At 48.6% G+C, this 22,054-nt stretch overlaps 1 protein-coding gene across 2 annotated transcripts in view; it reads left to right on the top strand.

Moving 5' to 3' along the window:
* The window catches only part of prkcea (protein kinase C, epsilon a), a 697,348-nt gene that overhangs the window by 391,940 nt on the left and 283,354 nt on the right, over positions 1-22,054 (top strand). For both annotated transcript variants that reach the window (XM_038813231.1, XM_038813238.1), the window contains one exon: positions 24-153. In XM_038813231.1, the coding sequence (XP_038669159.1) occupies positions 24-153 (130 nt within the window). The remainder of the gene's footprint in view (positions 1-23; positions 154-22,054) is intronic.

The following is a 22,054-nucleotide window of genomic DNA, read 5'->3' as shown; positions in this document are numbered from 1 at the left end:
TTTTCTATTTACTTTCTGTGCAGGTGGGCTCCCAGCGCTTCAGCGTCAACATGCCTCATAAGTTTAGCATTCACAATTTCAAAGTACCCACGTTCTGTGATCATTGTGGCTCTTTGCTCTGGGGTTTGATGAAACAAGGGTTACAGTGCAAAGGTAAGAAATCCATGATCACTTTTCCTTTTAGTGAGTTACTTCGTAAGCGAAAAATGTCAAATGCTGATCGTTTAACAATGTTTTCACACAATAACGTTTTAATCAACAATATCTGCTCTTGGAAGAAGAGGTAAGTGAGTCTGAAGAAAGAAAAACTTACATTTATACAGCCCTTGTCACAACCTCTGGATGTCCCAAAATGTTTTACAGGCGTTGTAATACTTTTGAAGTGTAGTCACAGTGGTAATGTATGAAATGCACAAACCAATTTGCAGACAGCAAGTCCCCATGAGCAGCAGTGTGCTCGTGACCAGATCGTTTGTTTCAGTGATGTGGACCAGGATACTGGAGAGAACTCTCACGTGCTTCTTCGCAATGGTGCCATGGGACCTGTTCTGTTCACCTGAGAGGCAGGACCTCAGATGAATATCTTATCCGAAAGATGGATTTTTATTTTGTATTTTGTTTATTTCTGGTTTACAGAGCTGCATAACATGGTATTTATTTCTCATGTTGCATGGGGATATGAAATTGGATTTTAAAGCTTAAAAACATAATTTCCCCCACACTAAGGAGCCCAGTAATACATGCTCGCTGGTCACATCAAGCACTGATCGGCTTTGACTCTCCTTCACCAGAACTGTCCACTACTCCACAATCACCTTGCAAAACAAAGGACAAATTCTTTTCAATCTTGCCAACAGTCTCCTTAAAAACCTCTCCCCTACCCCTTCCACCCTCACCTCCAACAAGTAATGGGCTTCTTTACCAGTAAGATTGAGATCACATTTCCAGTTGCCTCTACAAAACCTCCCTTCAGATTTACCTTGCTGTGGTCTTGAGTCTGCATCATCTTTAGTTTCTCTCATAACTACCACCCTGCCCTTTACAAGCTCACCTTGCCTGTAAATCCATAATTTGTTCCCATGTCCCCATTTTCACTAAACATATGATCACCCCCCTCCTGATTTCCATTTTAGTTGATATTCGTTAACAGTTCTTCGGTACGGTCCTCCCCGCTTTCAAATCAGACACCATCAAAGCCATCCCTCCCTTCAAAAGACTTACATTTGACCTCTTTGATTTTGAAACTCAAATGGCCTCCTTCTGCACTGTAAATTCTATGATTCTGTAAATTCTACAAAAATTACCTGCCCGTATCTAACCTCACCTCTCTAAAGTCTGTGAACGTAATGGGATCTTCTAGGTTTGTGCAGACTTCTGGTGGCGACATGTAGGTGGAGGTCACAGGTTGGGTGGCTGCTGTGTGAGTTTTTTGGCCCATTTCACCCGGATTTGGGGAGAAATTTCATATCATTGATCTCCAATAAAGTTGTGGGAACTAAAGGATGCCGAAAACCCAGCGGAAAAATACAGGTGTGAGTGAAAATCCGCCTGAGGTGCAAAGCTCTGTGGGAGGAAAGATGGCAGGACCAAGCTTGGCGGGTATGGCTAATAGCTTAGCTGAGGTGATGGTAGTGGAATTTGAGCGGCAGTTCGCCAAGCTTTTTGAGCAGCAGGGGAAGGAGACGAATGCTTTGCGTAAGCAGTTAGTGGATGATACACTGGCCCCGATAAGGGAGTTTTTGGGAAAGACACCCACAGCAGTGCGGGAGCAGGGAGAGGTGTTGACGGGGATGGAGGAGGCATTTTCGCAGCACAGTGACCAGTTCACCTCGATGGGTGAGGTGCTGTGGAGGAGAGCAGCAGAGGGCAGAGAGACAAAGTGGAGGGCCTGCAGAACAGGTCACGGCAGCAGAATTTGTGGATTGTGGGACTGCCTGAGGGGCTGGGGGGCCGGAGGCCCACAGAGTACTTTGCAGAAATGGTCGCTCAGTTGTTGGGGGCGGATGCGTCGCTCTTTGAGCTGGATAGGGCTCACTGGTTGCTCCAGCCAAATCCAAAGGCAAATGAACCACCGAGAGCTGTGATAGTCTGCTTTCATAGCTACCAGATGAAGGAGAAGGTGCTGAAATGGGTGAAGTAGATTCGAGAGGTGAGGTGGGAAGGCAGTGGTCTTCATATATACCAAGACCGTACAGTGGAGCTGGCAAAACGGCGAGCGGCCTTCAACAGGGCGAAGGCTGCATTGTATAAAAATAATGTGCGGTTTGGGGTGGTCTACCCGGTGAGGTTGAGAGTCTCGCATAACTCCAAGGATAATTACTTTGAGACGGCGGAAGAGGCAGAGGTTTTGTGAAGGCTGAAGGACTGGGACTGAGCTGAGTTTGAGCTTTGTTTTTCTTCATGTTGTGGCTGGGAGGGGATGGTTTTTAGGGGTCATATGCTGGGGTTTGTCTCCCTTTGTCTGGATGTTGGGGGGGCTTTGTATTTGTTTTTCGATAGTTGCATGTGGGGGAAGGGGGCTCTGTCAGGGGCCACCTTGCTAGCAAGTGTAAGTTGGCTAGTGAACAGAAGCGAGGTGGGGGGAGGGGACGCAGTCGTCAGAGCCTGTGTGGACAGATTTCAATGGGCCTGTGAGGTATGAATGTGGGGGGGGGGGGGGGGGGGGGGGGTATGCAGAAAGAAGTGGCTGGGAGGTTTCTGGGGAGGGTGGGAGGGGTAGCTGGTTGACAGTGACTTGGGGCAGGATCGGGTTCCACTCACTGGGCGGGGCCAGGGTGGTGATCATGACTGACAGGGGGGATGACACCCTCGGTCAGAATGGTAACTTGGAACATGCAGGGGTTCGGTGGACCGGTGAAGCGAGCGAGAGTATTTTTGCATTTGAAGAGCTTGAGAGGCGAATGTTGTGCTGTTGCAGGAGACCCACTTGAGGGTGAAGGACCAGATGAGGCTGCGGAAGGAGTGAGTGAGTCAGGTGCTGCACTCGGGCTTCGATAGCAGGGCAGGGGGATTGCGATACTGGTGAAGAGAATGAGGTTTCAGATGGAGAAGGTGGCGGAAGACCAGGGAGGCAGGTTTGTTACAGTAATGCGTGCCTTGAAGTGGAGGTTTGTTGTGCTGGTTAGTATTTATGCCCCGAATTGGTATGATGTAGGGTTTATGAAGAGGATGGTGGCTGCCATCAGTTTGTTCTGAGTGGGGATTTAAATACAGTGCTGAATCCGAAGGTGGATTGGTCTAGGGTGAGCTCGCTGACCACCTCAGGGGAGGGGCGAAGTTGTTGGCTGGGTTTATGAAGGAGATGTGGGGAGCAGTGGTGGTTTTTGCACCCAGGGGGTAGGGAGTATTCCTTCTTTTCGCCAGTGTATAATGTGTACTCAAGGATCAACTTCTTTCGTATGGGGAAGTCATCATTGTCGGGGGTGAGAAATGACGGAGTACTCAGCGATTGATATTTCAGATTATGCTCCGCATTTGGTGGATGTGGTCTTGGAGAAAGAGGCTGCACAGAGGCCAGATTGGAGGTTAGATGTGGGGCTGTTAGCGAATCCAAATGTTTGTGTAAAGATGGAAAAGGTGATTGGTAATTATGTGGGTTTCATTGGAATGGGAAGGTCTCACTGTGTGGTTTGGGAAGTGTTGAAGGTGGTGGTAAGGAGCGAGATAATCTTGTTTAAGGCTCAGGTGAATAGGGAGGCAAGAGAGTAGTGGCAGTGGCTGGGAGAGAAAATCTTGGAAGGGATGGGAAGTATGTGGATGATCCCGCTCCGGAACCTCTGGTGAGTAGGAGGAAATTGCAGGCACAGTGTGACGTGTTGTCCGTGTCAGTTGAGGCGGCGAAGTGGGTAGTATATGAGTATGGGGAGAAGGCCGGTCTCTTGTTGGTCGGCCAGCTTCGCCGGCAGGCAGCTGCGCGAGAGATTGTGCGGGCCTGGGATGGGGCATGGGAGCTGGTGGTCGTGCCGGAGCAGGTGAACAAGGCATTTTATAAAATGTACAGGTCGGAGCCCCCGGGGGACGATGCAGATATGAGGGATTTCTTTGGGATTAGGTGAGGAGGAGGAGACTGGGTTGGAGCAGTCAGTGGGGATTAAGGTGATTTGGATGGAGATAGGGAAGATTTAAATGGGCAAGGCACTGGGACCGGAGGTGTTTGAGGATATGGTAGCTAAGGGGAGACTCCCCGAGATTATGGGCCAGGCATCCATTTCATTGTTGCTGAAAAAGCTAAGGACCTGGAGGAATGTGGATCGCACAGGCCAATATCTCTGCGAAATGTGGATGCCAAGGTTCTTGCCTATGTGTTGCCGCTTAAGTTTGATGAGTGCCTCCCGCAGATGATTAGCAAGGATCAGACGGGGTTCGTAAAGGGTAGGCAGTTGTCTTTGAATGTGCGTTGTTTGTTAAACGTGGTGCTCTCCCAGTCGGAGGGGAGGGAGCCGGAGGTGTTGATGGTACTGGATGCAGAGAAGGTGTTTGTTGTGTAGAGTGGAATTACTTCTTCGTGGTGTTGGAGAGGTTTGGGATTAGGCCTAAGTTTTTGGCGTGGATTAAATTGTTATAGGGAACCGAAGGAGAGCATGCACATGAATGAGGTGAATTTGAGGTATTTTCAGTTACATAGACGAACGAGGCAAGGGCGTCCCATGTTCGCCCTCCTGTTTGCGCTGGTGATAGAGCCCTTGGCCATTGCACTGAGGTACTCGGATAAGTGGAAGGGGATATTGGCGGGGGTGAGGGGGAGCATAGGGTGTGTTCAGCAAATCTGTCAATTGCTGACTTGGCTTCCAAAGATCTTCTGCTCAGTCTCCCAGGCCCCACACTCTGTAAACATCGGCGTTTGCAAAATGCAGCTACCTGTATCATAACCCACAGCAGTTCCAGATCATGTAGTACCCCTGTGAGTGTTGACCTGCATTGCCTCTCATGCCAGTGCATTCAATTTAAAACTCTCCAGTTTGTGTTAAAATACCTGCTTGCTCTGTGCAACCTCCAGCTGAGTACTGCACCAAACTCTAACCTGATTCTGGTCCTTTTGTGCGACACTCTCTCTCTTAATACCCACTGCCTTCTGAGCAGTACGCTCTGGAATTCTGCCCCGAAACCACTTCACTTCTACACCTCTTACCCTTTCTTAAGGCCATCCTTAAAACCCACCTCTTTGGCCAAGCTTTTTGGCAACCTCTCCTGCTGTCTCTTTCTTTGAATCAGCATCCATTTTTGTCCAATTACAAAACATTTCAGTATTAAATGTACTGTATAAATGAAACCAATTATTATTGCTGTTGTGTTATGTTGTATGTGTGAGTGGACCCTGTAATGCACTTACATCTGTACATGTACATTGTGAGGATGCTCACAAATATGGAAACAAAGTTAACAATGGACCAAGTTGGAGATGTTTCACATATTCTGCCTGCACAATTTTCTGACACTCAGTGAAGTGAATGTAAGCGTAGCAGAAAATATTTTCTCTAGGTGCCAGGTTTTGAGAGCTATGAATTTTAAGTTGATATTACAAACTGCAAGGGGAAAACGATAAATGTAATTTTTGCGATGAAACAGTGCCTCATTTTACCTGCAGGTGGCAGTGTGTGACATGGTTTACTTTTCTGGTGATTGTAAGAAGTCTAAAACACCAGGTTAAAGTCCAATAGGTTTGTTTGAAATCACGAGCTTTCGGAGCGCATCTCCTTCATCAAGTGAGACACCTGATGAAAGAGCTGCGTTCCGAAAGCTAGTGGGTGTGAACAGCAGGGTGCTTCTCATCGCCCAAAATGCTGAGACGACCCTGCTATCGAATGGGACTTTTAGATTTAGAACAGTACAGCACAGAACAGGCCCTTGATGTTGTGCCGAGCAATGATCACCCTACTCAAACCCACGTATCCACCCTATACCCGTAACCCAACAATTCCCCCTTAACCTTACTTTTTAGGACACTAAGGGGAATTTAGCATGGCCAATCCACCTAACCCGCACATCTTTGGACTGTGGGAGGAAACCGGAGCACCCGGAGGAAACCCATGCACACAGGGGGAGGACGTGCAGACTCCACACAGACAGTGACCCAGCCGGGAACCGAACCTGGGACCCTGGAGCTGTGAAGCATTGATGCTAACCACTATGCTACCGTGCTGCCCTTTATTTCTTGAAGGGCCTTTGCAGGGAATGCTCGGCTGAGGCCGCACAGACCTCACTTCCTGCAGTGATGAACTCGGCTTGTCAGTTCAGGAAGAGATCGGGACACCATTTTTAAAAACCATCCTGGGGCGCAGTGAATCCTGCCCCACCGCTCCGACGCCGGCTGCCGAATTCTCCGGCGCCCGTTTATTGGCGGGGGCAGAGATCTCTGGACCCCCACCACGGCATCCGGGGACACCCCCCCATCCCCCGCAACTTACCTCTGAGAGGATCCTGGAGCCCCCCCCCTCACCCCACCTCTTAAGGGCAGGACACCCCCCCGGGCCCGATCCTAGACACGGGCAACCTGCCACCCAGGCACCTTGGGAGTGCCAGCCTGACACTCTGACAGTGTCCGGGTGGCACTGCTAAGGTGCCAGGCTGACAGTGCAATGGTGTCCATATGGCAGTGGGATTACCAGGGTACCACCTTGCCCAGAGCCCGACCATCCCAGGGCCTCCGATGGCCTGGGAGACCCCCACCCCCCACCAAGGTGCCATTCCGCCTCACTCATGTTTGTGTGGCCCATACTAAATGGTGCCCGGTCGATATCAGCGCTGCTGATGCACTTACAAATAAAACAAACTACAGGAAAACTGATAAATAAATATTCTGAGCCATGGACAACTAGTGTTCCCGACTTTGTCACTGAACAATGTGTGCAGTTATAGAAATGGTGTCATATTTTAGAGATGTAAGAAGTCAACATGTTTTTGTCAGTAATTTCTCTTGCTGTGTCACTTTCGATGACAACTAAGCTAATAGTATATCACAGCAGGGTAAAGAATGTAAGTTTCCATTTCATGGTGTCTTTAAGTGTTGCATTTATTTCTAATGGAATAAAGGTAATTTTGCATGTAAGGTTTAACCTTGATAATTCAAGTTTTAGAACATAGAACAGTACAGCACAGAACAGGCCCTTCGGCCCTCGATGTTGTGCCGAGCCATGATCACCCTACTCAAACCCAAGTATCCACCCTATACCCGTAACCCAACAAGCCCCACCCCTTAACCTTACTTTTTAGGTCACTACGGGCAATTTAGCATGGCCAATCCACCTAACCCGCACATCTTTGGACTGTGGGAGGAAACCGGAGCACCCGGAGGAAACCCACGCACACACGGGGAGGACGTGCAGACTCCGCACAGACAGTGACCCAGCCGGGAATCGAACCTGGGACCCTGGAGCTGTGAAGCATTTATGCTAACCACCATGCTACCGTGCTATTTAACAATCTATAAATTATTTTCCCAGTAAATAACTTTAAAAGCAATAACATTGAAATAATGCATAAAAATTACATGGCAAAAATATATTTATGTATCTGGATGTATTAAGCTAGATATATAGGCCCAAACTGACTCCCCACAAAACTGGCATACACTGCCTCATCCAGAGTTTTTTACAGCGAACACCTAAGGCTCACTATTACACCCTCATGCCAGTGGACCAGTCCCTGCCCTATTGCACCTCTGTCAGCTGTGGTCGGTGGCCCACCACCAGTGGGTCAGTTGAGGCCCTTAGGTGGACACTAATGGCCTCATCCCACTGCTGCTGGCATTTAACAGGCTACCAGCCTCTGACTGGCCAGGAGCCTCCTTGAGGCAGGACTTCTTGTCTCCAAGAGCAGGCGAAGTGCCACTTTTAGTCTACTAAATGTCAATTTGCCATTAAATGGCTGTGGGGCAGCTGCTTCTCACCTGGTCAACCTGCCACCTGACGTCTCAGCCGGCGGCTGGGACCGTGGCAGTCTGTAAAGCCCAAGTCTCAAATTGGGTGTGGAGGCCAGGTTCGGACTGTATATTACACTGTATATTACACTGCCAGCTTCCATCAAAAGAAATCCACCACTCTGTTACTCACAGAAAGGTTGAGAAAAATTTCAGAAAACTAAACTGGTAAGATTGCTTTTTATAAATAGGCTACAATGTAATACTATCCACGTTACAGAAATGTCATTCATGTGGGATAAGTATCACTTATGATAATGTTGTGATAATGTTACTTGCATGTGACACCGACAATAAAAAGGAAACTTGGCAGTTGTACAATGAAGTGGTCCAACCTAAAATTAATGACAGTCCTGTCCTTCAAACAACTCGAGCCCACAGTATAAACCTCGACACCTCTCTACCCTATTTCCTTCTTTAATATGCTCCTTAAAGACGAACTCTTTGAGCAAGCGTTTTGACCAGCTCTCCTAATTTGTGGCTCGGTGCCATTATTTGTCTGATAATGTTCCTTTGAAGTACATTGAAATGTTTTACGATGTTAAACGTGCTACGTAAACACAAGTTGTTGTTGTTATTGTTGTAATGGTCTTGGTTATTGCGGGAAGCTAGTATATAAGAGAACGTAATTCCCGCCGGCAGTGCACTCCTGCCCATGGGTTTCCCGGTGACCTGGAGTGGCTTCAATGGGAAATCCCGCTGACAAACGACGAGAACAGAGAATCCCGTCGCCAGTGAATGGCGTGTGGCCAGGGAACTGGAGAATCCAGCCCCATAGCTGATCCTTTGCTGTAAGCCCATTTTCCTGCTTCAAGTGGAATATTTGTGCGGGCAATAGGGGTCTCAGCCGCCAGCTGGAGAGTCAGACAGAGCCCCATTGCCCTTTTAGACCACCATGTCTTGTTCCACTTGACAGACCAGCAGCAGGCCGTATCCCTGAATCAAGGACCGCACGGATCGAAGTTCTGTCAACTGCGAGCTGCTGGTCAATCAGAAGTGTCACCAGGGAGGCATCCATCTGAGGTCTGGTATCGTCGCTGAATACCATAGCAGGATTTGGGGAGGGGGGTCAGGGGGTGGGGGCTGCAGTTGAAGGGGTGTGGTTGGCAGGGAAGACAGGGGACTTATGGCTTTCAACAAGGCCAGGGACTGCCCCCCGCCCCCGCCCCCGTCCCTCCCGATGCTGGGTCCCGTGATCATACACTGAGTGCCTTTGAATGAAAAACAACTACCAGCCCCACACCTGAGGAGCATGGAGGCAAGCCTGCACAGGCTTGCTTGTTGTGCCCCCTTCATGGCAAGCCCCCTGCCTGCTGCTTGGTTAATACCAGCGGCATCGAGATGAGACCCTTATTTAGGCATTAGTTGGCGACTGGGCGTGAACGCGGTCCACGGTCCTTCCCGTCACAGATGTAATCATGATTAAGGCCGGAGGACGGCAGGGCCACAACCTCTCCCCCCAACCACCAACTGACCCATGAGGAAGAACATATTGGGCGGGATTCTCCGACCCCCTGCCAGGTTGGAGAATCGGAGAATTGCCGGGGGGGTAGCAGGAATCCCGCCCACGCCGCCTGCCGCATTCACCAATGGCGGGGATTTGGCGGGGGCGACAGGTACTTACCGGCGGGACCTGGCTCCGCGGGCAGCCTCCGGAGTGGTCCGGGGGGGGGGGGTTCCGGGGGGATCTGGTCCCGGGGGCTGCACCCATGGTGGCCTGGCCTGCGATCGGAGCCCACCGATCTGTGGGCGGGCCTGTGCCACGGGGGCACTCTATTCCTCTGCGTCGGCCACTGTAACAGTCCGTGATAGCTGACGCGGAGGTGAACCCCCCTGTGCATGCACTGGGATGATGCCAGCTCACGCTGGCGCTCCCGCGCATGCGCCAAATCACGCCGGCAGGCAGAGGCCCTTCGCCGCCGGTTGACGTGGCGCCAAGCCCCTTCCACGCCGGCCGGCACGGCGCAAACCACTCCGGTCCGGAGCCGGCCTAGCTCCTGAAGGTGCGGAGGATTCCACACCTTCGGGGCGGATCGATGCCGGAGTGGTTCACGCCACTCCTTCCCGCCGGAGTTGCCCGCCCTGCCAGTTTTCAAAGAATCCCGCCCAAGATTCAGCCCCTTATTTCCTGAGAACTCAAAAATTGATCTGACGGTGTGAGTGAGAACAGATTGTACCAACATCCCCCAATAGATGGCAGTGAAATGCAGAACAATCAAATATTTTTGTAACCAGTCATTTTCAAGGTCATGAGAATTTAAACATGAATGTAAAAGAGATTTGTTACATTGAGCTAATATTTTCATGTTTACAGCTGAGTATATAAATGAATAGCGCAATAGGAGGTGAAGTGTGTGTCGGAGAAGAAGCTTAAATGATGTTTCAACTGATGAAAGACACTTTAACAATAATCTCCTGAACTGAATGTGTATTTGTCTCGCTAAAATGTGGAGAAAAGTCGGATATAGGTTGGGAATGGGACGATCGTTGAAAATAGAGCTGTTTACTAAGTGAAGACATGTCATTAGGTTTACAGGATCATAAAAAGGCATTGAATTGTCAGCTGTTGGAACAAGAGGAGACGGCAGAAACAAAGTGTGTGGAAATTTGTAACCATTAGGGTTACAAAATAACAATTAGGTTCTGATGTTAATCAGCAACTCAAGCCGAAGGGGTGGATACAGAGCTGTTGAGACAAGTTAGGAGAGTCTGCAAGGTATTAAAACGTGAAAGGTCACAGGGTGTTTGAGTATTGGGGTCAGGTCAAGGCCAACCAGAAGGGAGAGGTGAAAATGCAGCTTGTTTGATATGGCTGCTCCTCACCATAACTCTGAAATACTGGAGCAGATGAGCACAGTGGTTAGCACTGTTGGTTCACAGCTCCAGGGTCCCAGGTTCGATCCCCGGCTTGGGTCACTGTGTGAAGTCTGCACATTCTCCCTGTGTCTGCGTGGGTTTCCTCCGGGTGCTCCGGTTTCCTCCCACAAGTCCCGAAAGACGTGCTGATCGGTAATTTGAACATTCTGAATTCTACCTCTGTTTACCCGAACAGGCGCTGAGGGGCTTTTCACAATACCTTCATTGCAGTGTTAATGTAAGCCTACTTGTGACAATAAAAGATTATTATTATATTTGATTTCGGCACATGCAACTGGAATCAGGCCTTTCTGAGATGGCCCGCATTGCCTCCATGTGAGTGTTATACTCTTTCAGCATCTTTCCTTTTAGCTGCAGGCTGACTGCTTGTCTATATGGACTTCAGTAAGGCCTTTGACAAGGTCCCTCATGGTAGACTGGTACAAAAGGTGAAGTCACACAGGATCAGGGGTCAGCTGGCAAGGTGGATACAGAACTGGCGAGGTCACAGAAGGCAGAGAGTAACAATGGAAAGGTGCTTTTCTAATTGGAGGGCTGTGGCTAGTGGTGTTCCGCAGGGATCAGTGCTGGGACCTTTGCTGTTCGTAGTATATATAAATGATTTGGAGGAAAATGTAACTGGTCTGATTAGTAAGTTTGTGGCTGACACAAAGGTTGGTGGAATTGTGGATAGCGATGAGGACTGTCAGAGGATACATAGAACAGTACAGCACAGAACAGGCCCTTCGGCCCTCGATGTTGTGCCGAGCAATGATCACCCTACTCAAACCCACGTATCCACCCTATACCCGTAACCCAACAACCCCACCCCCCTTAACCTTACTTTTTAGGACACTACGGGCAATTTAGCATGGCCAATCTACCTAACCCGCACATCTTTGGACTGTGGGAGGAAACCAGAGCACCCGGAGGAAACACACGCACACACGGGGAGGACGTGCAGACTCCGCACAGACAGTGACCCAGCCGGGAACTGAACCTGGGACCCTGGAGCTGTGAAGCATTTATGCTAACCACCATACTACCATGCTGCCCAAACAGCAGGATTTAGATTGTTTGGAGAATTTGGCGGAGAGATGGCAGATGGAGTTTAATCTGGACAAATGTGAGGTAATTCATTTTAGAAGGTCGGATGCAGGTAGGGAATATACAGTGAATGGTAGAACTCTAAAGAGTATTGAAAGTCAAAGAGATCTAGGTGTACAGGTCCACCGGTTACTGAAAGGGGCAACACAGGTGGAGAAGGTAGTCAAAAAGGCATACGGCATGCCTGCCTTCATTGGCCAGCACATTGAGTATAAGAATTGACAAGTCATGTTGCAGCTGTATAGAACCTTAGTTAGACCATACTTAGTGTTCATTTCTGATCGCCACACTACCAGAAGGATGTGGAGGATTTAGAGAGGGTGCAGAAGAGATTTACCAGGATGTTGCCTGGTATGGAGGGCATTAGCTATGAGGAGCTGTTGAATAAACTCGATTTGTTCTCACTGGAACGACGGAGGTTGAGGGGCGACCTGATAGAGGTCTACAAAATTATGAGGGGCATAGACAGAGTGGATTGTCAGCGGCTTTTCTCCAGGGTAAAGGGGTCAATTACTAGGGGGCATAGGTTTAAGGTGCAAGGGGTAAGGTTTAGAGCAGATGTACGAGGCAAGTTTTTAACACAGAGGGTAGTGGGTGCCTGGAACTCGCTGCCGGAGGAGGTGGTGGAAGCAGGGACGATAGTGACATTTAAGGGGCATCTTGATAAATACATGAATAGGATGGGAATAGAGGGATATGGACCCAGGAAGTGTAGAAGATTGTAGTTTAGTCGGGCAGCATGGTGGCATGGGCTTGGAGGGCCGAAGGGCCTGTTCCTGTGCTGTACTTTTCTTTGTTCTTTGTTCTTTGTGCTGCAGAGCATCCGATCCATATTGTGATACCCCACTCCCCCCTCATCCCTCACCCCCCTCCGCCCTGAGGTGTTGATTTCTTTTTTCTCTGGGCTGAGAGAGAGAAAGAGGTGAATTGAGCAGTGCAGCGGACATGCGCTGATTGAGCAGAGGTGGAAGGTCACTTTCCTTTTTCTTCCTCCTCCCTGACGCGTACCTTGCCTTGGACTTTGTAGAGAGAGAAAAGGAAGACATTCCCAATAGCTCCTCTGTAGCTTTTAGACAATATGAACCGCAGCAGGCCACTCAGAACCCTCCATAGTCAGGTTCACCATTCTCTTAGAGCATGACGGATCTGGACCTGTGCACCATTTATCCAACTTTCCTCCATAGCTATTGATACCCTCAGCTAACAAAGAAAAATCTTTCCATCTCAGTCTGGAAAATTGAATTTGTCCCAGCACACCTTTGGGGAGCCGGTATCAGATTTCCACTGCCTTTCACTCTGAAATGACACACCTCTAATTTAAGTTTATTCCCTCTTGTTGTGGATTTCCTCAAGTAGAGGGAATAAATAGTTCATTTGTGGCAACCCTTTATCATTTTGAACATCTTTGTTTTCATCACTCCTCAGCCTTTTAAACTCAAGAGGCTACAAGGCACGTTCACCTAACCTGTTCTCCTACTTTAACCCCGGTGTCATTCAAGTGAATGTGTGTTGTGTCCACTCAAAGCCAAATGTATCCTCCCCGAGGATTGGTGCCCAGAATTAATGCAGCACTTCAGATGCAACCTCACCAAAGCATTATCTCCTCACATTTGCATTCTGGTTCCTCTGATATAAAAGCCAATGCTCTGTTATCCTTGCGATTGCTATTGTACCTTTTCGCTGACTTGGAGTGAGTGATTTGTGAAGATGAACATCAAAATCCATGTGCATCTCCGCAGCTCCTACTCTCTGCAAATAAATATTCAGAAGTGCCCTTCTTCGATCCACAGTCATTCCCATGTACATTCCCACATACAGTCACTCACACATACAGCTTTTTATTACAAAAGCAAAACACTGTGGATGATCTGAGAGAGGAAAACAAAAGAAAATGCTTGAAACATTCAGCAGGCTTGGCAGCATTTGTGGAGAAATTCCTAGGCCCTGGCTGGGGGGCCGTTATTAGACTCAAGACAGGCCATCCTGCCCCTCAGGGACAAGTACCGCCTTGGAGAGTTTACACTCAATCAAAGGCTGGCAGCTCTCCAGCACACTGCGACAAAGATGTGTGGCATTGGATCAGAATTTGGGTAAGTGCTTGAGGGCCTTGCCAGGTGCCAAGTTGGCAGGCCCCAGGATGGGGGGATGGGGGTGCTGGGGTCTGAGAGGTCTTGGGGGAGGGCAAACTAGGAGGGGGGGAGTGAAACCTTGGAGGGGACCATCCAATGGTCCCAGGAGGCCTGTTAATGAGGGACAATCCCCTTCCCCATCATCGGCCCATGTAGGGAAACCTGCTGGGCCGGCTACTTTGGATGGGTCTCTTTCGCTGCCAGTTAAACCCCAACACTGGCGGGGTGAGGGCCTCAAGTGGTCAGTTGGCCACCAACCCTGCCGCTGCTTTAATTGCAGTGGGACGAGGCGGGTGGGCGGGCAACCCATTAGATAAATAACAAGCCTTCAAATCCGTTGGCAGGGGTAGCATAAAATCCAGGCCAATGTTTCAGTCTGTGATCCTTTATCAGAAACTGATGCCAGATGTGCAGAGTATTTCCAGCGAGGTCTGTTTTTATTAAAACTGTTTATTCCCCTGTTTTGACAATGCAAATTTCTCATTGCTGTGTTTTCACCCATAAACCAAGTTGCTCGGCAAACATCCCCAACCACAACAAATTAAGTTGCATTGGCACATCGGGATGTCAAGAGCTTTCTCATCATGGGTGACTAGAGAGCTATTTTCAATGCAACTGACATGACCTTAGGTTTCCAGATATTATGAGCTACTCTCTCGTACAAGAGTAAAGCAAAGAGGAAGCATGTCTACATCAGTGATGAATGAGTTTTTATTAGAACAGTTTGATCCGTGGAGTTCTAACAGGAAAAACAATAAAGTAATGGTGTTGTAAGTGAGCTACTATTGCTCACACTTGATACGCTCTTGAGGGCGAGGACATTTTTAGGTAGCAGGTAACACAGGATGGAAAAATGTCCCAAGATTTAGAGTGCAGTCCAAAATTGCAGTGTACTGATGAATGAGTGCGAGAAAAATAAAGAGATTGCAGGAAAGGGTAAGGAGTGCGTAGCTATTCTGGTCAGGTCATTAATGTTCATCCTCAAAGGAGGCAGTGCTGAGAACAACCCCGCTATTAAACGGGACTCCGTTCCTTTTTCGGGTCTTAGTGAGGAAGTGCCCCCCGAGGCCGTACTTACCGTAATTCCCTGCACTGAGGATCTTAAATAGCGCCCTGAGCTTTTGACTTCCCAACGCGACCCCTGGAATCCCCCCCCCCCCCCCCCCCCCCCCCCCCCGAATGGCCCAACTTGGCACGGCCTGCCTGGCAGTGCCACCCTGGCAAACTGGAAGTGACATGCTGGCAGTGCCAAGGCGCCAGGCGGCCTGCGTCAGGTGTTGGGCCTTGGGGTGCCCTGCCCTTGTGAGTGGGGGGGGGGGCCTCTGGGACCCCCTAATTGATAAGATGGTGTGGTAGGGGAGTTGGGAGTTCAGGGCACCATTTAAAAATGGCATCCGGCCTCTTCCTGCATATTACTGCAGGAAATGTATCTAAATGTGACCTTGGCAGGACTTTCCTCGCTGAGGCCCAAAAAACTTCTCTTCCAACACCTGTTGACAAGGCTGCAACTAAAGTTATTCGGTATTGCTGCACAAGTTCCTTTCTCCGGAGCGGAGAAACTATGATATCTTCTTCAACACGTCATCGATGAAGATGAACATCTTGCCAAGGTCATCCCCACACCCCCACTACTTGCCTTCAAACAACCACGCAACTTCAAACAAACCATTGTTTACAGCAAACTACCCAGCCTTCAGAACAGCGGCCACAACACCATTCAACCCTGCCATGGCAATCTCTGCAAGACGTGCCAGATCATCAACATGGGTACCACCATTACACGTGAGTGCACCACCCACCAGGTACGACTCGTAGGACTCGACCAACGTTGTCTACCTCATACGCTGCAAGAAAGGATGTCCCGAAGGATGGTACATCGGCAAGGCCATGCAGACGCTGCGACAACGGATGAACGGACATCGCGCGACAATCGCCAGGCAGGAATGTTCCCTTCCAGTCGGGGAACACTTCAGCAGTCAAGGGCATTCAGCCTCTGATCTCCGGGTAAGTGTTCTCCAAGGTGGCCTTCAGGACACGCGACAACGCAGAATCACTGAGCAGAAACCTAGCGCCAAGTTCCGCACGCATGAGTACGGCCTCAACCAAGACCTTGGATTCATATCGCATTACATTCATCCCCCACCATCTGGCCTGGGCTTGCAAAATCCTACCAACTGTCCTGGCATGAGACAATTCACACCTCTTTAACTGGGGTTACCCCTATCTCTGGATCTGTAAAGACTTAATTACCTGCAAATGCTCGCATTCAAGCCATTGTCTTGTATCTTTGACTTTGTCTATGTATATGTTTCTGGAACATACCTCTTCATTCACCTGAGGAGGTGAAAGCTAGTGATTTGAAACAAACCTGTTGGACTTTAACCTGGTGTTGTAAGACTTCTTACTGTGTTCACCCCAGTCCAATGCCGGCATCTCCACATCATGTATTTATGAAAATTGAAAATAAATCAGTTTTCAAAGTGTCAGTAGCTGTTCATTGGCACAACCTTAAGTGCTATCATTACAGCATTATTATTGATTGGCTGATTTCCACAACCTGCCATCACAGTGGGGGTTTGTAAGTTTGGTTTTATTGACAGCCCAAAGAGGTTTTCTAAAGAATTAGCTGTCTTGATATAGGATTATGAATACAAATGTTAGTTTTTACATGGGTTTAAGTACTTGAGGGGATTCAAATTCTTTGAATGGGCTTTCATGAATGGGAATTTTTAAATATATAGTGAACTCTGTAATAAATATTTAGAACTTTATTATGTCACATTTCAGCATGGCTCCTGAGGTCTGCCTATGGCATATACTGGGTTAGTTGGCATGGAGGCTGTAAGGGCAAATGGGATATAATGGACTATAGGGTGGATAGGCGACATGAGTTGGCATGGAGGGTATGAGGGGCCATTGGGTTTGGTGGAGGGCATGGATTGGCATGAAGGGTATGAGAAGCCATTGGCAGTGGATGGGGTGTGTAGGTTGGCATGGGTTGGTATTTATGAACAAAGCGAGTGGTTGGGATGCGAGGGGTAAGGGCTACAGGGTCTAATGTAATCAAGTCCTAGAGAACTGAGGTGAGCCTTTTAGACATCTCACCTCAGCACGAGGCATTCCCTGTGTCTGCCTCCCATCTGTGTCCAGGAGCATTGGATCCAACTCCATCCCGCATCCACCCCCAAACCCCTTCCCTGGATCAAAGATGTTGCCATTCACAGGACGTTTTCCTGAGGTGGTATGTCCCAGGAGTGAAAATCCTGCCCGCAATATTTGATGGACAAGGTAGCTAAAATATTTTTTAGACAGGGGCTGGTTTAGCACAGTGGGCTAAATAGCTTGGTTGTAAAGCAGACCAAGGCCAGCAGCCCGGGTTCAATTCCCGTACCGGCCTCCCCGAACAGGGGCCGGAATGTGGCGACTAGGGGCTTTTCACAGTAACTTCATTTGAAGCCTACTTGTGACAATAAGTGATTTTCATTCAAATATTTCTTTGGTGTCGGTTAAGGGATTTAACATATCAGAATTGAAAAGCTGGCAATGATAGGGGAGTTTTCACTCAGGCTGGGATGGGATGCATAGGTAGAGCAGGGATCTAACAATGATGTCTGCCCTGTCAAGCTGAACATGGTGAAAACAGACCCAGGGCCAGAAGAAGGTTTTTCAGTAATTATTTAGGAGCAAGATTTTGACTGTCTGCTAATGACTCCACTATTAAACTTGCCTTTTGGCCTCGGCGAGAAATGCCCCACCAAGGCCACACTTACCTCATTTCCATTTTAAACGCCGCTCTCATCTCTCAAACTCCTCATACGCCCCACTGCAGCTTCCAGACACCCCCCCCAACTCCCCCAACTTACCTCTTCGGGAGTCCTCAAGCCCCCCACCCTCCCACCACCACTGAAGGGCAGGGCACCCCTGGGCCCAATCCCTGCCACAGGCAACCTGGCACCCGGGAACCTTGGTGCTGCCAGTTTCAATGCCCTTGCCAGCCTGGCAGTACCAGCAGGGCACCCTGGCAGTGCCAGGATGTTACTGCCAGAGTACCCACGAGACAGAGTGAAGGTGCTAGTCTGGCAGTGCCGAGGTAACCAGGTGTCAGTGGGTGTGCCAGGGTACCATCCTTCCCAGTGCCCGGCCACCCAGGGGGCCTCCGCTGGCCTCTGGGAGACCCCCCCCCCCCCCCAGGTTCTGTTGCACCTGGTCCAGGTCTGTGCCCCGGGAGAGTCAGGCGCTCACATATTTAAATGAGCCTAATAGCTCACTTAAATACATTAATCTCGTTCGATCTTGCAAGGCATTCCGAGGGTCGCAGATCTTGCAAGAGGAGACTCAACGTCAGCATTGCATCACCTAGTCGGGCGCATGAGGCTATTCGATGGTGCCCTATAATAGAGGCTGCTCGGATCCTCTTCAATTCAAAGGAAGATATAAATCTTTAATGACCTTTTCTTCAGAGTAGTTACGCATTTTACATGATAAACAACTTATTAATTTCTCGGTTGATTTTAATATAATTATTAATTATTAATAACCTGCCTGGTAAGATGTTCTGTTCATGTCCCCAATGGACAGTAATCCAGCACATCCTTCAAAGGGCTTTGGCAAGAGGAGCTGAGGTGTACAGCGTGTTCTGAGAGATTGTCCAAAATTGTAATACTAGTTGTACGCTCCTACCCTCAGCCAGCTAGAGATGTGACTTCCCAGGTTTCATGGTTCTCAAAGCTACCCCGACTTCATGTCCACAGTTCTTCATAACGGAGATATTCTGGGGTGCACGGATGAACTTTCCAATGGAGCAGGTTTAAGGAGGGAGATGCAACCTTGTGCATATCCTGCCGAATATAAAAAATGTCAATTAAGATTATTATATTCACCATAGAATTGGCGACAACTTAACTTTCCATTTTAACTGTAAAGGTATGAAAATACTTTCCCTCCAATTATGTGGATTTGTCCTCGTGGGTTACTGAGATTAGAGTTCTAACATCTGTGCTGTCAGCTGTCTTTATGGGCAAGGGTAGTTGAAGTAGCATAATTAGGTTTAGTGGTATTGTTGAGGGTTTCACTTATTTACGTTTCTTGCCAACTCCTTCACAATCAAATGTTTAAGAGAAATTCAAAAATCAAAGGCAAAAGCTTTGAGTAGGTTTTAGCGCTAATTGATTTTTAACTTATAATGACATTGGAGCTTTGTATCTCTTTAGCTTCTCTGACTGCTTCTTGAGTGATGTTGACAAGCTTCTTATCCTGTTGGGTGAAACAATAGTTACTTGGTCACTTTGCAGTTATAACAAAGGGCACCTTTGCCTTGGGAATTGGGCTGTGCAGTGGGTTAGACATTCACTTGCACAACTCAATCTCTTTGGATCAAAGTCTCCTCTATTGGCTCTAAGGGTCCACAAAATTAATTTGGATCGTGTCAGTCAAGTGACTGGCAGGTGTGGCCCTGCACCACAAAATCTGACCAAAATTGTCAGTATAATTATGCCGGGTTTGGAAAGGAACTACAAAGAACAAAGAAAATTACAGCACAGGAACAGGCCCTTCGGCCCTCCCAGCCTGCGCCGATCCAGATCCTTTACCTAAACCTGTCGTCTATTTTCCAAGGATCTAAAAGAACAAAGAAAATTACAAAAACAAAGAAGATTAACTGGGAAAGAAATGCCCCACAAATGGTTAAGCGTCATTTTCTAGTAATCTTTATTGTCACAAGTAGGCTTACAATAACACTGCAATGAAGCTACTGTGAAAGTCCCCTAGTCGCCACATTCCAGCGCCTGTCCGGGTACACAGAGGGAGAATTCAGAATGTCCAATTGACCTAACAGTATGTCTTTCGGGATTTGTGGGAGAAATCAGGAGCACCCGGAGGAAACCCACGCAGACACAGGGAGAGCGTGCATCCTCTGCACAGACAGTGACCCAAGCCTATCTGAAGGTGAAGCTCAGTGTTATTGTTGGAACAGAGAAAAGCTAGCATCAGTTCCTTGGCACGTTTGAGCTGATCAAGCTTTTTGCTGATGCCAGGCACCTGCGATAAAATGTTTTTCATTCTCAGTATTAAGAAGAAGAAAACCTGGGCACTGACTTCTCACTAGATCTGCCCATTTCCAAGTTTTGAAGCTTGCGTTACGAAGTACAGACACTTGGGCCTTGATATTGGTGGGGGACTAACGAGGCAGGTGGTATGGGCTCACTTGATCCCTTGCTGAGCTTAATAGGAGGATCTCTTTTGAAGTTTTTCACTCTGTTTTCTGGGTGGTGAGAAGGCCTGTAGCACCAGCCCACAGCTGTGGAGTTGGGAGCAGGCTGGGAGAGATTGGGGCTGGGAGTTTCATGGATTCAGTCCGGGAGGGAAGGGTTGAATCTGAATAAAACATGGGGAAACCAGAGAAGACATTGGGGGCCATGAGCAGACTGGCAGATCTGATGGCAGGGAGGGAAGCAGGTACACATGGTGGACATGAGAAAGGGCTCCTATTCCTCCTGGCTCACACACAGTGCTGTAAAGGAATTTACCTGACGATCCAACCTGAGGAAATGGGCATGTAACAAAATTAATTGATGAGCAGTTCGCTGCTTCCTTCTTTTTGTTCCCTCAATATCTCCTGTCCATGTAAGCAACATGGCACCTTTCATTACTTTAGGATACCACCGGTCCACTAAATGAATCTGAAGTCGAGTCACTTCTGTAATGTAGAAAAACAACAGTGAGATGAATAACTGGTTAGCCTTAATGTTGGTTCAAGATTAAATATTGGTCAGGACATCAGGAAACTTGTTCTGCTTTTCTTTGGATATTGTCAGAAAACCTTCAACAACAGACAGAATAACTTGCATTTATACAGACTTTTTTTGTTGCTTCACAGCTCCAGGGTCCCAGGTTCGATTCTTGCATTTGTATAGCAAAAACAAACAGACTTTGACACTGATGCACATAAAGGGATGTTAGGAATGCTGGCTAAATGCTTGGTCAAAGATGTGGATTTTAAGGCACATCTTAATGGAGGAGAAAGAGATAAAGAGGTAGAGAGGATTAAAGAAGGAATTCCCATGCGTGGGCCTCAAGAGCTTTATTATCCTATCCAAATGCTGGAGGGGTGATGGCATGGAGCAAGCCACCCCCACTTACCTGCCTTACTTTGCTAACCTTCAAATCCCTGGGGCTGTTAGAAGAGTGATAATAATCCCCCTAGTAAGAAGTCTTACAACACCAGGTTAATAATCCCCCTGACAGGAACAGACTGCAGTGTGGACTCCAACATTGGAGGGGAGCAGGCCAGATAGTACTTAGTATCTTGGCTTGCAGATAAAATTGCAGAGAGCTGCTGACCCTGTAAAGCTGTTCTGCGCAATCATGTTATGTGAAAGTAACAATGTCAAGGCCTAGAACAGTGATGCTGCACGTCAATTCTGCAGGCGCAACAACACTGGCGCCTAAACATATACGGGGCGGAATGTTTCCATAATTTGTCAGAGTGTCAGGCCTGACTGAAAACTGGCACCATGTATCTCTCCAGTGCACAGCTGAGTTTTCAGACCAGATTTTCTGACATTCTGATAAAATAAAACCTGGCGGCATGATTTACCCTGCCAGTGTGGTGGGGTAATAGAGACAGGAAGGCCAGCTTCACAGGGATCGGGGCACCATCTTTAAAAGGCCCCCCCCCCCCCCCCCCCCCCCCCCAATGGATGGCACAATCAGACTTCTGGTCCCCTCACACCCATGGCTACCAACCACCACAACATTATTGCCGGTGCTCCATCGTCCAGTGCCAGGTGTCCCACCGCTCTGCTGAATCTCCACCACGGTGCGCTCTACCACCACCACACATAATGGGAACCCCTCCTTCCCCACCCATTGGGCTCCCAGAGAGCCTGTCACTGACCCCTAGGACAGGGTGGCACTGTGCTAACTTGGCAGTGTCCATATGTGCCAGGGCGCTGCTCAGCACGCTCCTTTCCGGGGGGGGGGGGGGGGGGGGGGGGCTGTTCTTACCTTGGCATCCTCAGCAGGATTCCCTCAACTGTTTCCCATCCTC

The sequence above is a fragment of the Scyliorhinus canicula genome, chromosome 1 (genome assembly GCF_902713615.1).
Source record: "Scyliorhinus canicula chromosome 1, sScyCan1.1, whole genome shotgun sequence".
Classification (NCBI taxonomy): Eukaryota; Metazoa; Chordata; class Chondrichthyes; order Carcharhiniformes; family Scyliorhinidae; genus Scyliorhinus; species Scyliorhinus canicula.
Note: the sequence above shows the minus strand (reverse complement) of the source record. Positions and strands in the feature narration are given on the sequence as shown.